This window comes from Pteropus medius, unplaced genomic scaffold (assembly GCF_902729225.1).
Source record: "Pteropus medius unplaced genomic scaffold, Ma_sr-lr_union100, whole genome shotgun sequence".
NCBI classification, from domain to species: domain Eukaryota; kingdom Metazoa; phylum Chordata; class Mammalia; order Chiroptera; family Pteropodidae; genus Pteropus; species Pteropus medius.
Window position 1 is genome coordinate 1,241,721 of NW_024354875.1, and position 16,320 is coordinate 1,258,040.

Below are 16,320 nucleotides of genomic sequence, written 5' to 3' on the forward strand. Positions count from 1 at the left end.
TTTTCCCTACCCTTCCACCCCAGCCATGGGAGACCGTTAATCTACTTTCTGTCTCTACAGATGTGCCTATTCTGGATATTTCATACGAATGGACCAATGGAATAAGTGATCTTTTGTGACTGGCTTCTTTCACTTAAGACAGTGTTTTCAAGGTTTCTCTGTTGTAACATATATCAGTACCTAATGCCTTTTTAATTTCAAATAATAAATAGTCCATTGTGTGGATATACCACATTTTATTTATCTATTCATCCGCTGATGAACATTTGGGTTGCTTCCACTTTTTGAGATATTATGAGTAATGACGCTATGAACATTCACATACAAGTTTTTGTGTGAACATGTTTTCATTTCTCTTGGGCATAACCTGGGAGTGGAATAGCTGGGCCCTGTGGTCACTCAGTATTTAACCTTCTGAGGAGCTGCTAGACTCTTCCAAAGTAGCGGCACCGTTTTCCATTTCCACCAGCCACGTATGAGGGTTCCAAGTTTTCTTCATCCCCATCAACACTTTATTGTCTCTTTTTAATAATACCCATCCTAGAGAGTGTAAAGTGGTACTGCATTGTGGTTAGATGCATTTCCCTGATGACTAACGATTTGAGCATCTTTCATGTGTTTATTGGCCATTTATATGTCTTTAGAGAAATGTCTCAGATTCTTTTCCATTTTTTAAATTGGATTGTCTTATTATTGAGTTGTAAGAGTTCTTTGTATATTCTGGGTACAATTCTCTTATCAGATCTACGATTTCCAAAGGCAGGCTGCAGGGTGTCCCCTAGCGCTGGGGGCGCATATTCCACTGCTTCTGACCTCTAAAGTATCCCAGGTGGTTAGAGGCAGTAGAACAGGGGAGGCATGTTTATTTCCTAAGTAGATGAACCTTTTGTTTTTACCCTTTAAGCTTTTAACTTTCCTGGACATGAGAAGTTTTCGTTATTGTTTTTCGTTTTATACCTGTAGGTTTCTCTTGTTTGGCTGTTTTGGAGGAGTTTTTTTTAAAGTTTATCAGCCAAAACAGTTTGAGAGTTAGCAACATAAAATTTGCAGGTTTAGCACAAAGGCCATGATTTTTCACAGTCTGGAAATTATAGACTCCTAGAGAGGCCTAATGTGTGATGATTCCACTGGAAATCAGTTTGAAAACATAATTGCGATATCAGTTAATATAATAGTTCATTTTTATGTTCCTTTAATTTTACAAAAAAAAAGTTTTAGTTGTATATATTTGTACTCTCATGTAATAAAGAGTAAAGGATAAAATGGAATGGGGTCTGTCCTTCCCACGCCCTTTAGGATTTTGTCTTTCTGACTCTTAAGACTCACGCTCTTTTAAATGTTCCCTTTGGGAAAAGTTGGCCTCTTTTGTGCTCAGAAGGTTTGTTCTATTAAGACACTCTTTTTTTCCCCCTCAGAAAACTAAAGGAAGATAAAAAATGCTTTTTGCTGATGGAAACCTGGTTTTTGTTCTTGATACCTGATGGCATGATTTCTTACTCTGGAAATGATCTTCCCCCTCGTCTTATAACAAAACATGGAGCTTCTAGTATGCTTTCTTTCTGAAAGTCAAGGGTCATGACAGTCCCTGGAGGAAAGCACAGGCTCAGGCTGTTTGGAAGTAATGTTGAAGCCAGATCTAGTGACAGTGATCAGTTCTCCCTGAGGACAATCTCCACGTAAGGGGAGAGCAATAGAACTGGTTCATTAAGACTGCCCAGTGATCATTCACAGGCAGTTTTCAATCGTAAAAATCAATAAAAAAAAAATCACCTGCATCTTCATGCCACTATTTAGTAGCTGCTTAATATTATTATGTAAGGGTTTTAATACCTCCAAAACTTAATTTTCCCACCCAAGAAGTGAGGTAATAGAGGTAATGATACCTAACTCATGAATTTTGTGTGTGTAGTGTACCTTATACAGGGCTTGGCACACCCTGTATTAATGAGATAAAGTATGAGGAAACAAGACCTAAATATAAAAAGTTTAAATGTAAGAGATAAAGTAACAATACACGCAAGCTATTACCAGCTTGTAAGAAAGAATTTATGCCAAGAGAAAAGAGTGGTTTGGACAATAATATTAACAGTAATCTAGGGAGTAGTCACTATGTTCCAGGCACTTTATAGTTTTACATACGTTAACTCTCACTGAATCTTCGCAAAAATCATATAAGCATTTATTACGTTTTTGAGTCAAAGCAAACTAAGCCCAAGGTACGCAACTATTAAATAGCAGAGCCGTGATTATAACCAGGGCTGTGAGACTCCACGCCTGTGCTTTAACCACTTTGGATACTGGTGGGAGGAGACGGACTTAAACTGAACGTGAAAGGATGCTAGCATAAAGAGCTGTAAAAAGGGAAGGGTGTTTCCGATGGGAAACCAGACTTAGGAAAAGCATTAAAAAAAAGTTTCAAGAAAGGGTGTCACATATAGGGAAAGGTCAGTGATTGAACCACTTTGGCTGGAGCAGGTGGTTTCTGAAGTGAAGGGCATGTGTCTACACTTGATCCAATGACAGTCGAAAGCACTGAAAGGTTTTTGAGCTGGGAAGTGACACAATCCAAGTGATATTTTAGAAACAATAGTCTGGCAGTAGTGTGCAGAGTAGATTGAAGGAAAAAAAACGTGGAAATGCATTTCAGTGGAAGAAATAGCAGGGCTTGGTGACCGACCAGAAAGGGAGGTGGGAGGAGGTCATGAAGGGCAATGCTGGAAGAGACACAGCCCTCTGACAGTTCTGGCACCAAAATAATTTTGTCAAAGCTGGAAAAACCTTGAGAATAGGCTATAAATGACTCCATAACTCTCATTTCTGTAAACTTCCTGTACCTCCTGAAATGCAGGCTCCTCCCGGCAGCAGCCCTTCCTGGTGGTCTGCCCCCCCTTCCCCTGCTTCACACTCCACACTGTTCTCCCCAGCACCACCCTGTCTAAAAGCCCTTTTTCCTTCTAAACAAAATCCCTTTCCTCCTGGAGCTCTTCACTGAGCCTCCCTCCTCTCTGCCTCCCTCACTGAAACCCAGCCCGCCACCGTGGAGGCGAGTTCCCTGGGAACCCTGAGGGGTGGGGGGCAGGGGCAGTGTTCTCCCTCACCTACTCTGGGGGCCGGGCCCAGGGGGACCGTCTGACAGGTGAACATTTGCATTTCCCCCATGTTTTGCTTAGTGTTCTTTTAAGGCGGTTTACCTTTTTCTTATATAAGCGCTCTTTATATGGTAAAAACCTTGTCCCTTTGCTTGTCGTATTATAAATATTTGGCTTAACTTTTTTTATGATGACTTTGAGGTATAGTAGGTGTTCTATGTATTTGCTTTCTGAAATACTTTTAAAATTAAATTTAATTAACTCAAGTAATACATAAATACATTCTCCTTGTAAAAATTTAAAACAATTTGAATAAACTAGTCTCTTTTGATCTCTGTCCTCAACTCTAGTGCCCTCCCTCTCCTGCTGAAGCCACTTAGGTTATAAACTTTTTCTATGGAATTATATATACTTTAGTCTCTTTATGATATCTTTTTTTGTTTTTCTGCTTAGAGAGGCCTTCCTCATCCTTAGGTCACATAAATATTCACCTATATTTTCTTTACATCCTAACTCATGAGGGCTATTGGAGAATGTTATAGTAAGCAATATGAGATAATTAACCATTTTTCTTTACTGATTTGGAATTTAGCATATATATATATATTTATATTTATGTGTGTGTGTGTGTGTGTGTGTGTGTGTGTGTGTGTGTGTGTGCTGGGGTTACAGCTAGGTTTTCTAATAAGTCGATCTGCCAATTTTTGAGCTAGTACCACACTAATTAGAATAGCCGGAAGTATGCTTTAGTGCATTTCCCACCTCCACCACCTACATGTCTTACATTAACTTTATTTTTCCATTTCATCCTTGAGGTTCTTGAAGGGCCACCCAGTTAGCATCCTTCTTTACCAGGCTTACCAACTCTTTTCCTCTCCTCTCTAAAATAAAATCAGTTTTCTCTTGAGTTCCTTAATTTTTATAAGGTGCCATTATTTTTCTAGTTACCCAGATTTAAAACCACCATCAGCTGTTTGTAACTTGGCAGCTCTCTCCACAACTCCTAACTCTTCTGCATCTTTCCCTAACCCTGAAACCTAGAATTCTGAGTGAGAAGTAAACCTCCAGTCAAAGGAAGACAATAAACCACCCCCTGGCCTTTTAATTTCACTTGGATACACTCCTGGCATCTGTTTGCCTAAGTTCCCTATTGAAATGTTTGTTATGTTACTGGAATATCATTTACTCTGCTATTACTAAAATAAAACCTAAGTGGTAAAGTTTAAACGTAAGTAAAACAACGATGGGATATTGAAGGCCATGAAGAAAGCATAGCCTTAGAGTCTCAAATGTCCAAGTCACTAGGAGTATGGGCACACATATGGGTGTCTGTGTCATTTTTTTATTTTTAAACTTCATTTTGAAATAATTTCAGCGCACAAATTGTGAAAATGGTGCAGTGAGTTCCCATGTACCCTTCCTTCATCCACTGTCCCTCACTGGTAGCATCTTATATAGCCACAGTATGTTATCAAAACCAGGAAGTGGACGTTGGTACAATACCGTTAATTACTGTTTTACCTGGCTAAACATAACGTTCTATAATTACCTTGAGTTCATTTGGTGAATAACGTGCAAGCAGTTGTGGAACCAGCTGCTTTTCAGTTTTCTTATTTACGGTCAGACTCAGCGTTGTATATTAAAAGAAGTGAGAAGTTGAGCAAAGAACAAAGGGTAACCACGAACCTAGTAGACTTGTCAAAGCCAGCTCTATAGAATTTCCTTTTGATCCTTCCTCTGACAGACATTTCCATGTCCCCAAGTAGCCAACCAAAAGTTTTGTGGAATAGCAGATTACTCCTCCTGTTTGGTGTGTTCTGTCTCCAGCTCTACCGTTTCCATGGGAGGAGCCAGGAGTCCTGTTAGGCAGGAAAGGGATTCCCAGGCCTCTGCTGTTGTTACAAGTCAAAAGCAAACCCTGCAGCCATCCCCTGTGGCTTCTGACCAAGACAAAGGAAAACAGTGTGACAGGAGCAAATTGGCAGCAGCCACCACTGCCAGCATTTACTAAAAAACAGAATTTCAGGTTCTCTTGGTCAAACAGTTAGTGCTGTCCTAGAAGTTGTTTTGTTTGGTCTTGGCCCTTGTTTGGGGCAATATTGAAAGTGTATACTTATTACAAGGTGCCATCGATATGACAGTGATGCATTTCAGGGTCTTTGGCTTTTAATAAAGGAAAAAAGGTAACTTTACAAAGACATCTAAGGAATCCTTTTAAGAGAGAGGTCTTGTGCGGTATATGACAGTGACTTGACAAATTAAGTTCTGGCATTTTAGGAGGTTCAGTATCTGCAACGTGATGATACCTAAATGGGGTATAATCTTTAGAAGTTGTTATCATCTAACATGACTGGAATTCTTCCCTATCACAGTGAAGACTTATCGAAAATATGCCCTGCCTTAAGAAATCGCAGTAACGGAAATTCACTGACAAGTCTCAGATTGGGGCTTTAAATGTTAATATTAGAGGAAAGTTATTCCATTAATAAGATAACTCATTTGGTACCTTGAAAACAGTAAATTCTTGTCGATTTTTAAAAATTGTTTAATTTACAAAAATATCTTTATTTTCACATTACTGTTTTAAATTGCTAAACTTAAATTCACCTGCAGAAAAAAAATTTCATCTGGGCTATAATATTAAGGCATTTCACAGGATCTTAGATGTGGTACCTTTTTCTAGTTAAATGTGTGCATTCCAATGACAATATCCAGGCAGATAATACTCACTTACTTTTAAAAGCTAGCAAATCTCTAAAATTAGTATGAAAATATGAAGAAGACTGACTCTGCTATTTATTTACAATAATATCTCATTTAAAAATTATTACTTTGTACTCGGTCAGGTTTCATGATAGAGCTAATGATCTTAGCTTCTCTGGCATAGCTTTAGGAATATGCTCCCCTGTTTTGATTTTGTAGTATCTTTAAGAGATTCCACTTTCTAGTTTATAATTCTAAATTGTTCTTTAAATGGCAGGAAAAGATTATTCTAGAATCTGATTATGTTTTAAATAGACTGAAGATAAGAATTGAACCCTAGATAAATAAGAACTATACAGTAACTCTAAGATACTTGTTAATAAATGCCATGAAAAAGAGAAATTAGTTCAGACTTTGCAAAGTAGAATAAAAAACTGATTAAAAAATAATTAGTCCCTTTTTTGCCTTAATTCAAACAATTCTAAAATGAAAATCCTTCCCAAGAAAAAAGTACCCTATAAAAAATTAATATTGACTGTCCTTATGTAGAGTACCCCAAACCTAATAATTTCTCTGCAATTTCTCCATCGTTCATCCTTCTTAGCCATGTTACCCAAAAGAAGAATAAAATCTTTGCTAAGTACTTTCAGTACAATGGAAAAGTTACTGATTGACATGACCAAATGCCAGGAACTCACAGCCAAAGAATTCTGTTTCTGCTATCAACTTAATGCTCTCAAGAAGCCCATAGTCAAATCAAGGAAACAGTAGCCAGTACACAAAATGCCTGCTAAAAGTACTGTGAGAGTTCTCAATAAAGGGAATGCTTTTGCAAGCAGTACTAGAAAATCAGACAGAGGAAGAAAACAAGAAATATGCAATGAGGAGGGGCTATTTGGCAACTGGAAGCTGATTTTTAAATGTGGGTGAGTTCAGAGATGCAGAGTTACAGTATCTGTTTTGGCCAGGAGGTACAGATGTGTGGCCTGGTAATTCTACCCTTATGTTTAAAGAAGGCACACATCTCTGCCGTTAGTGAGGTGAAACCAGTGACACCAGAGTTGACATGGCAGAAGCTGCTGCAAAGATTAACCTGATCAACTTCCCCAGACCCTGCTGGAATCCTCTCCTTCCGCAGGAAGTTACTGTATATTTGAGAAATAAGGAGCCCAAGCCCACATCACTAAAGAGAAAAGCTTCAATGAAAGAAAGAAAGTCAAGTGACCTAGAGTATGAAAAATTAGACCTGTCCTTTGGTTAATAATTAAGAAGTAATTTTTATCAAAGTTATTTATGCTTTTATTTTTAAGTACTATATACAGATTTAAAATTTTTCAAACAGTATAAAAGGTTATACAGTGAAAACTAAGTCTGCCCCAACCAAAAAAAATTTTTCAGTTTAAAAGCTGGACTATGTTTTCCAAAAAATCAGATGGAGGAATAAATTATTATATATTAAAAGAAATAGGGAGCCTTTATAAGCTTTAAGTGTGAAGACTAGGACAACGACACAGTAGCATTGAAGTAAGACTTCCAGCAGTTTGCAGGTTTGAACGGAGAAGGAAGAGACTTCCTATTAAAGGCTGGATTTTTTGTCACATTAGACCTTTTCCACTCTTAGATCATAAAAAAGATCCCCACATTTTCCCTTGGTATTTTTCTCCTCCCTCTTACCTTTCTTTCCCTTCCTTCCTTGTTTCTTTTTTAAATCTTTGATCTATCTGAAATATATTTTAATGGAAGGTGTGAAGTAGAGATTTAATTTCATTTCATTTCTCTAGGTGGCTACCCTTTGGTTGCAACACTATTTATTCAATAGTTCATCTTTTTTGCCACCAATTTAAAATGTCCCTATTAACATATACTAAATTCCATATGATTTTGTTTTCTAAGTGAACTTTCTATTCTCTTCCATTGATCTGTCTCATCATATCCAGCATTATACACTATTTTAATTACCCTTGTCAATTTCAATATCTGGAAGGATATTTTTGTTGTTTCTTGTTACTCTTCAGCATTTTCTTGGTGATTCTCATACTTTCCATATGAACTTTAAAATCAATTTATCTGGTTTTCAAAAAATCCTATAGTTATTTAGATTACATTAAATTTACTTTTTTTGCAGCTTTATATTAATTTACAGAGCATTACATCTTCATGACATTAATTTTTTCCTATTCAAAAATAGAATGTACCTTTTTACTTATTAAAATTTCTTTTGCATCCCTCAGCAGCATTTAAAGTTTTTCTTATAGAGCATACAACTTATATGTTGCTTATTCCTAAGTACTTAACTTTTTTGTTACTTTTGCAAATGAGATTTTTTCATTCCACTACATTTTCTGATTTTTGTTAATATACAAGACATTTATTAATTTTTATGCATTAACTTTGAGCCAAGCAGCCTTACTTGCTTATTATTTATAGTAGGTTTTCATTTGATTCTTTTGCATTTTGCAGATATATAATCATATCACTCGCAAATAATGATAATATACTTTCTCTTTTCCAATTTTTATATTCCTTATTTCTTTCTCATAATTATATTGCCTAGTACCTCCAGAATAATGTGTTAAATAATAGTAGTGCTAGAAGGTATCTCTGTCTTACTCTGATTTTAAAGGAAATGCTTCTAGTGTTTGTGATTCTGATACGCTGAATCATGGCATACTTTACACATAGCATCTTTATTTCTCCTTTCTCAACATTTCTTGAGTCATTCTCCTCCCTGAATACAAATATTTCTTTAATCCATTGTTAAAAACTTATATTTCTCTTCCATCACCTAATATTCACCTTCAACTCTACTCTACAAAGACCATAAAACTCAGGATGTACAAGAATGAGCAAACTAAGGGAGACCTAAACCGCTAATGGTCGAAAGGATTAAAAGCTGTATTTTATCTGTGAATCACTTTCATGAGCCAATGGCTGAAATCAGAATTGCCATTGATTTGAGCAGTTTGGTGTTTATAGAAGGACTTAAGACAGTTTTTCTGGGTCTTTTTACAAATAAGTTGTTTTTCATTTCGTTAAGAAAAAAGCATGGTAATTTAAAAAATTGTAATAGCAACAAGGGTGAACTTTAATCTTTGGAAGAAGGGCTAAGGAAGGTGACGGCAGAGCGTGAAGGTTAAGGTGGTTGTTTTACCATTGCTTCGCTCTTTATGGGGAGGGAGGCAGCGGGGGTTAGAGCGAGAAGCGTGCGCTTCGGGGTCCGACCGCCATTCCGAATCCTGGGCTGCTCCTTCTCAGCCATGGAACTTTTAGGGTAGCGAACAGCTCTGCGTTACTGCTTTTCTGTCAGTCTCTTCGCACAATGAGAAACTGCCGCTTTATGGAACGAGTTCTCCTGCACAAAGCTTATGGCATTATATAAAAAAGAGAAAGGGTGTTTCCTTCTTTCAGTGATGGAAGGGGACTAGTCACACTCGCTGTATTTCGGAGAGATTTTCTTGGGATGATATGGACAGCTCTGCTCTGCAGTTGTACATCTGGGGCAGTTGTGGGCAGCCTCTGCCACTGATAATTACCGTGTCTTTGTTACTGCAATTTTCCTCTGTCAGGGGTCCTCTAAGCTAAAGAGAGATTTCTTCCCACCCGCTTTATCAGCTTGTGTGGTCTTGCGGTGATCATAACACTTAACTCGGTCCCCAAAAGGCGACTTGGCTCTTTCCATTTGGCTGGCCCTAATGAGAGACTTCAAACAGGTGTCCGAGCTGACCAGATGCACAGAGGTGCATGAGGGCGCGTGTGTATTCACTGCGCCTGGATGAAAATGGAGTATAGGGAGGGGTGTGAAGCAGAGAGGGAGACGAGAGAGAACGTTTGGGCCACAATGTAAAGAACAGTAAGAGCTAAGCTAAGAAGTTAGGAAACCGCCTCTGAACAATGAAACTCTTTTGAAGGTTTTTGAAGTGATGATGCGATCCAGCTTGTCTTTTAGGAATGCAACTCTAGTCAATGTATTCGATTATAAAGACTAGACAAGCGGTTCCTCAAATTTGTTGCACATAAGAATTGCTCTTTGAAATGAGCATTCCCTGGAGAGATTCTGGTTAAATAAGTCTGAGAAGAGACCTTGGAAACAGCATTTTAACAAGATCATCAAACCACATTTTGAGAAACAATGGACTAGAGATTGAAGGAGAGAAGTTAGTTGGGAGACTATTGCATCCACAATATAAAAGAGAAGAAATACCTTAAGAGAACTAGCTTGACAGCAAATGCCAACAGTAGAAAAAAATCATTGTTCTCTAGTGATTTTCTTGGGGGTCAGGCAGATCTGGAGTCAGAGACCACTGTAGACTGAGTGGTCCCAAGAGTCTCTCTGAGGAGGCGCCACCGAGGCCAGGACCTGAGGGTGAGAAGAGTTAAGGACAAGAGCACTTGGGTGGGCATCACAGGCAGAAGAGACCCTGGCGTGTTGGAGAAAGAAAAAGGACTCCATTGTGGCAAGAGCACGCTGACTGGGAGGCCTTGTGAACTGAGTAGAGAACTCGATTTTTTTAAGTTCAAAGGAAAACAGGGATTGACATCTAATTCACAGGTTTAAGAAAACATTTTTGTGAGGAGACTGGATAGGAAGGAGGAAGAGGCAAGAGTAGAAGCAAGGAAAGCCATCAGGAGTCTAGATTGATGATGGTGATGGTGGTGATGGTGGTGGTGGTGGTGGTGGTGGTGGTGATGATAGCGATGATAGCGGCTAACACACTGCTTACTTAATAATACCCAGGAACTGTTCTAAACACTTTAGGTGAACCAACTCATTTAAGTGTGCTATCCAGTTAGCACCCTATTTTCATTCTCAAAAGTGCCACAGTTTGGATGATAAATTACAGGAAACTGTGAATCAGCCAATTAACATTTTCAGAGGGGCCTACCAGTTAAGACTGCCCGGTCTTCCCCCTCTGCCCAGCAATGCCAAACCTGCTGCTAAAGCACTAACACAACCTGTTAAAGACAACTCTCACAACCCGGTGGGAAAGAAGAAAAACTGGACTCTCGTCTCCAAACTTCCTGAGCTCTTCCTTTTTGTTCCCTTCTGTCCTGGCACTGTCTCTTGGTTCTGTTTGTCTTTTTTTCTGAGTGTTTTTTTTTTCTTTCACTCCCTCTCTGTGTCTTTCTCTCTCTCTCTCCTTCCATTTGTGTGTTCTGTTTCTTTCCTCCTTCCCCTCTTTGCCTTTCCTGTTCCCTCTCTCTGCTCTCTGTCCCTCCCCTAACCCCCCTCAATTCTTCCCTCCTCTCTCAGCTGGCCGGGGGAGGTCCTAGCATGCACAGTGGATCTGTTCTGTTTATAATATAAAAACTGATGTTGACCATTTCCATTTAAAACTATTAAGACACCAAGAGCCAGGGTGCTCATACCAAAATGCTTCTAGATGGTCGTTACAAAATATTTCACATCCTCAATCTCCAGGTCCCGCATTCGCATCACTGGTGGGAGTTTACCTAGTACTCTGGACTTCCAGCCTCCAAGCCTTCCCTTCCCGCTCCACCACCTCACTGACTGCCTTCTCTGCCTCACGTTTGTCCTCAGCTCCCACCCTGGACTGAACCTAAATCTGTTATTTAAAACATAAGAGGACTTATGTGCCCTTCCGTGGTGAGCCAAGTGTCTCATTCCTCCATAATGGTGATCTTAGTTTACTTCCTTTTTGACCTTTCCTAAGGCCTGACACTTTACAAACTATTGATTTGGCTCTGAAGCTTATTTTTAAGATGCTCTTACTTTTACACATGAGAGCGTGTCTTTTGTCTGCCTGGTTACAAAGAAGAGGCTACCAGGAGCAGCTGTTCTCCGAGCAGAGACTCTTCATAGTAAAGGAGTGTTGCTTTGTGCTTGTCCTGCACGTAAATCACCAGGGAGCTTTTAAATGAGAAAAGACCTCACTGACCCAGAAGGTGGTATTTATAAATAGTCCTCCAGCTCCCCTCCTTAAAGCTTGTCCACCTAATCCTCTCCTCTCTCAAGATTGGAAGTGACTTGACCTTTGAGTCTTAAAACTCAGGCTCTTTTTCTCTGAAAAAATCTAGTTGGCAAAAAGCTGTTAAAACAAAAATGTTTTCAGCCAGATGATGACCAGCCATCAGCCTTGCCTTTCATTTTCAGTATTTTTAGCCAAATATGCTTCTTCTTTTGAGGACCAGTTTTTCTCATTGTTATTATTTTAAGACACCTACCTCAATCATTTTTATTTCTTTTTACTAATAAACTCATGGATTTGTACTTTTATGATTTATAACGTTCCCAAATGGCTACGTCTCCACCGTGAACTGTGAGCCTTCTTTTTCACCCCTAAAATTATAGAACTTGGAGGGGCTCTAAGTAACCTCTATCTCATTATTGTTGGATAGAGATCTGTTTTTATTTCTCTAATTTTATATTATTTATTGAGGATAAAATCTTATAGATCTTATTAGGATAATAAAATGAAACACGTGATATAGACACTGATAGGCAGTTTTCCAGATTAGAGTTCATGCAGGAAATGACTAATTGTTGAGGTGACAAAAGATATGTTTTTAAATATATTTCCCAAAAAGATAAGTCCTTAACCTGGTCATTTATAAAGAGAGGAGATGTTTATATTGATAAACTATGTATTTTTACTATAAAATGGAGGAATCTTAAATTTACTATCCATTAACTACCAGAGAGAACACTCTAATTTAAGACTTTTTTCCTTTTATCTCCTAATAGATTGAAGAGAAAGTTCTGTTCCAGGGTTTTCTTTTCTGACCTAGACCAGCGGCACTAATGCTTTTTCTGCAAGATGCTAGGTCTGATCTAGCTGTTGTTTTGTGAAGGGAACCCCTTCTCTAAGGCTTTATCGCAGTGGTTTTGCCGAATGCCTTACTTGCATGTGAGCCTGGAACTTTAGAAGTCGTTTTAGTTGTGTGTTTAATTTAAGAAAGTCTGGTGTCCAGTGTGGCTATCGTGAGACATAAGAGATTGTAGAGAAAGGGTGAAAAGCATGTACAGAGGAGGTCAAATGAGTAGTGTGTCTTCTGAAAATCTTGGGCTTGAGTGTCTAAGGCAGATCTGTTTAGAGCCACGCCACCCTGAACAAGCCTGATCTCTTCTGATCTCGGAAGCTAAGCAGGGTTGGGCCTGGTTGTTACTTGGATGGGAGACCACCTAGGAAGACCGGGTGCCGTAGGCGGAAAAAAAAAAAAAGAAAAAATAGATATGAGCTCAGAGTAGACTTGCTAGCAGTAGTATCTATTGTTTTATTTCTCCAGTTAGTGGGGCTTTCTCTTAACATGTGGAGACCCCAGAATGAGTAGGCATATTTGTAGTAATTAGAATTGTAAGACATGACCTAAGCAAGTATGTATACTTTTGACTTGCTTTTGAATTTAGTTGTTGAAAAAGAGCAGGGTCTAGAAATATGAAGCAGAGGAGAGAAAACCACCTCGGTATAGAACAGCAGTATCCGGTGATATGAGTGCAGAGGAGAGTTTGTTAGGATTGAACACACCAGCGGAGAGTAGCTCAATCAACACATCCTCAAAACAGTGGTGGGTTCATGCGGGGCGGGAGCAGTGCACAAGCAAGTCGAGGGCCCAGGACGCTAGCGTGCCCATCACATTCGGGGTGCTCTACTGGATAACCCTTGGTTATCTTTTGTGACTTTTCTTATACAGCAGGAAAATCTAGAAAGAATCTCTCCAGAAAGTTAAGTGTAGTACCATTACATACATAATGATACTACAATATATGTTCAGGGTCCTCCACTGCAAGCTGCCCAAACAATGGGAGAGATTTGAAGGCTCTCTGGGGCTTTGAAAACTGACTGGCAGTGGAGGCCCAGGGCCTGCAGCAATGACTGCTCTGCAGGAAAGGTCAGATGAGTACTACCCACTGCCCCGCCCTAAAGAATTGCTGGCTTTTCCTCGAATGCTGTGTGACTGCAGCTTCAGGGCCACAGAACTAGGTATCCAGATGCCCAAGCCCAGGTCATGTGCTCACCTCCAGCTGCACCAGGACCAGGAAAGAAGATCTGGATTTTCTAGTTGCTATAGTGCAAAGGAGTCACAGCCTCCCACTGGGGAAGGAAGGCTGCAGGTTGCTGTTGGCAAGAGGGTTTGGTTGCTAGGCAACAACAACAACAACAAAAAGACACCTAAACTGTATCCACTGTATCTATCTGGAGCTCAGTCTCTTTACAAAAATTAACCGTCTTTCTCATAGTTAGCCACCAGGCATGGATGATATCAATTTTCTTTTCCTTTAATGATTTGTCCATTGTTTTAAAAAATAAACAAAAAAACTTGGGACTATTTTTTTACATTTAATCTTTATTTTTACTCAACTTGGATGTGTACATTGTTAGAGTCATAGTTCCGCCCAGTTTCTGATGAAAAGCAGCATTCCATGTCCTCCCACTCCTGTTTTCTACTTTCCAGAGAAAACTACTTTCAGTTCTTTCTAGCTTATTTATTTGGTGTATATCTTGATATTTCTAAATAACACATTGTGGCTAGGTCTTAATATTTTTGTTTTAGGCACTTTTTATTGACTTCACACTATGGAAAATGAGTTTCGTTTTTTCTCAACACTTTACACCTGACCACACATATCACAGTCTTCTTCCCCTATCCGTGCAGAATAACTGTACTGAATCCATAGTCTGTGTTTTTATTATTATGACTATGTCAACACTGTCTGCAACGAAGCCATGTAGTAGTACACTGTGACTACTACTTTCTTCCAGTGCTACCTTTGATTTTTTTTTCCCTGCTGTTAATAACTGTCTTGATTTTTTATTCATTTGCTTAGATTTTCTGTAGGTCTCACTAATTTAACCCCCACATATCCTAATTGTATAAATCTTCTTTCCGTATAAACACATTGTATATTGTATGAATTTCATCTTCTTAAAAGAAAATCTCAGTCTCTCCCTGAGCATTCTGACCGGCTCTTGCGTGGACCTCCAGTGGCCCTCCAGGCCTGCCAAAGACCTGTTATTCCATGGTCTCCTTCCCTGTCACTCCAAGGACACCTTCACCTGTCTCTTGTTTTAGAACCCTTGCTTTCTGGACCCGATGCCGTCCTCTTCCTTGGTGTTCCCTGTCGTTTCGAATGAGCATGTTATCATTAGTTTCTTGAGAAAGTAAATTTATTTTTTAGTTTTAGGAATCATTTCCCTGAAAATTTTAAAGATACTGCCCCATTTTTTTCCTATCTTCCAGAGTCCCTGTTGAAATCTGTTTCATTATGACTTTTTCCCCCATTTTGATTTTGACCCTTTATGTGACAATTTGTTTTCCCTCTGGAAGCTTCTTTTTAACCTTGACATTCAGCAAGTTTACAACAATGTGACTTCAGCACTTGCTGGACCCTTTCAATCTGGGACATTTTCTTGAATTAATTCACTGATGACTTCCTCTCCTTGGTTTTTTCTGTTCCTTCTCTAACCTGTATTAGTTAATTGCTGGGCCTCTTGGACTGATGTCTAGTTTTTGTATCTTTATTCTCGTTTTCTATCCTTGCTGCCTTTTTCTTTTTCTTTCTGAAAGAGTTCTCAATTTTGTCTTCCACCCCTCGCATTGTTTGGTTCTGCCATCAGAATGTATTTCTTCTAGAGTTCTTTTTTATTCTCTGAGTGTTCTTTTTTAAATTGGTATTATTTACTATATGGTGAACAATACAAAAGCTAGACAATATAAATACTTAAGCTAGAAGGTGTTTTCTGACTGAAACAGATTATCAGTTAACCAGCCTCAAAAGTTGTAATCTTAAGCCAGAGGAAATCGCCTGAAATATACAAAATTCAATTGAATATAATTATTAGTGTCCATAGGATTTATGTTGTCTCCGATTGTTTTTGATTTGTTTTTAATGCTCCTTTTTAAAAATTTGTGTCTTCCTCTATAGTCTTTTTTCCTTTTGTTTCTTTTTTTCTCTTTGTTTTGGTCTGTCTTTCATAGTAAACACTTTCTTGAGTTTCTGGCGATCCTTGGCTATCTTGTCATATTTAAGAGTAGGACACTGAAAAGCTACTTGAGACCTCTGGACTTGCGTGTGAAACTTATGGACTATGATCATCACCGTACAGTGTTCTGCCTGAGTTGTTTCCTGGTATACTTCTCATATCTGTTGCTTTAGGACCTTTATCTTGGCTGGTCACATTCTGTTGGAAATTTTTTAATTTTGCACTGTTTGTTTTCTACCTCTTTCCTACAATTTCTAGATGTGTACAGTCTTTGGGTTCTTAGGTTGTAGATAAAAATATCTCCTCTGGGTTTTATGCTTCTTCCTTTAGATATCTTTTGAACTCTCCTATGCATTCTTATTTGCTTTCATAGCACTTAGCTTTTAGGCCAAGTACAAAGCAGGAGTCGCGTTCAATGCCTTATTTTTCCTTAACATATTTGATCAGAAATTGGATGAACCTTCGGGATGCTGAGACAGGGAAGATCCTCTGGCAAGGAACAGAAGACCTGTCAGTCCCTGAAGTGGAGCATGAAGGTACCTTCCAACCCTTTGTCCACACAGAGCCGTGACCGTGGGGAGCCAGGC

The 16,320-nt window shown here is 38.9% G+C and overlaps 1 protein-coding gene and 1 pseudogene across 2 annotated transcripts in view; both read left to right on the forward strand.

Annotated features, from left to right (window-relative positions):
- Positions 1-16,320, forward strand: part of PDE6D (phosphodiesterase 6D) — a 40,775-nt gene that overhangs the window by 16,817 nt on the left and 7,638 nt on the right. For both annotated transcript variants that reach the window (XM_039855957.1, XM_039855956.1), the window contains exon 2: positions 16,181-16,269. In XM_039855957.1, the coding sequence (XP_039711891.1) occupies positions 16,181-16,269 (89 nt within the window). The remainder of the gene's footprint in view (positions 1-16,180; positions 16,270-16,320) is intronic.
- On the forward strand, positions 12,840-12,958 carry LOC120597361 (uncharacterized; annotated as a pseudogene).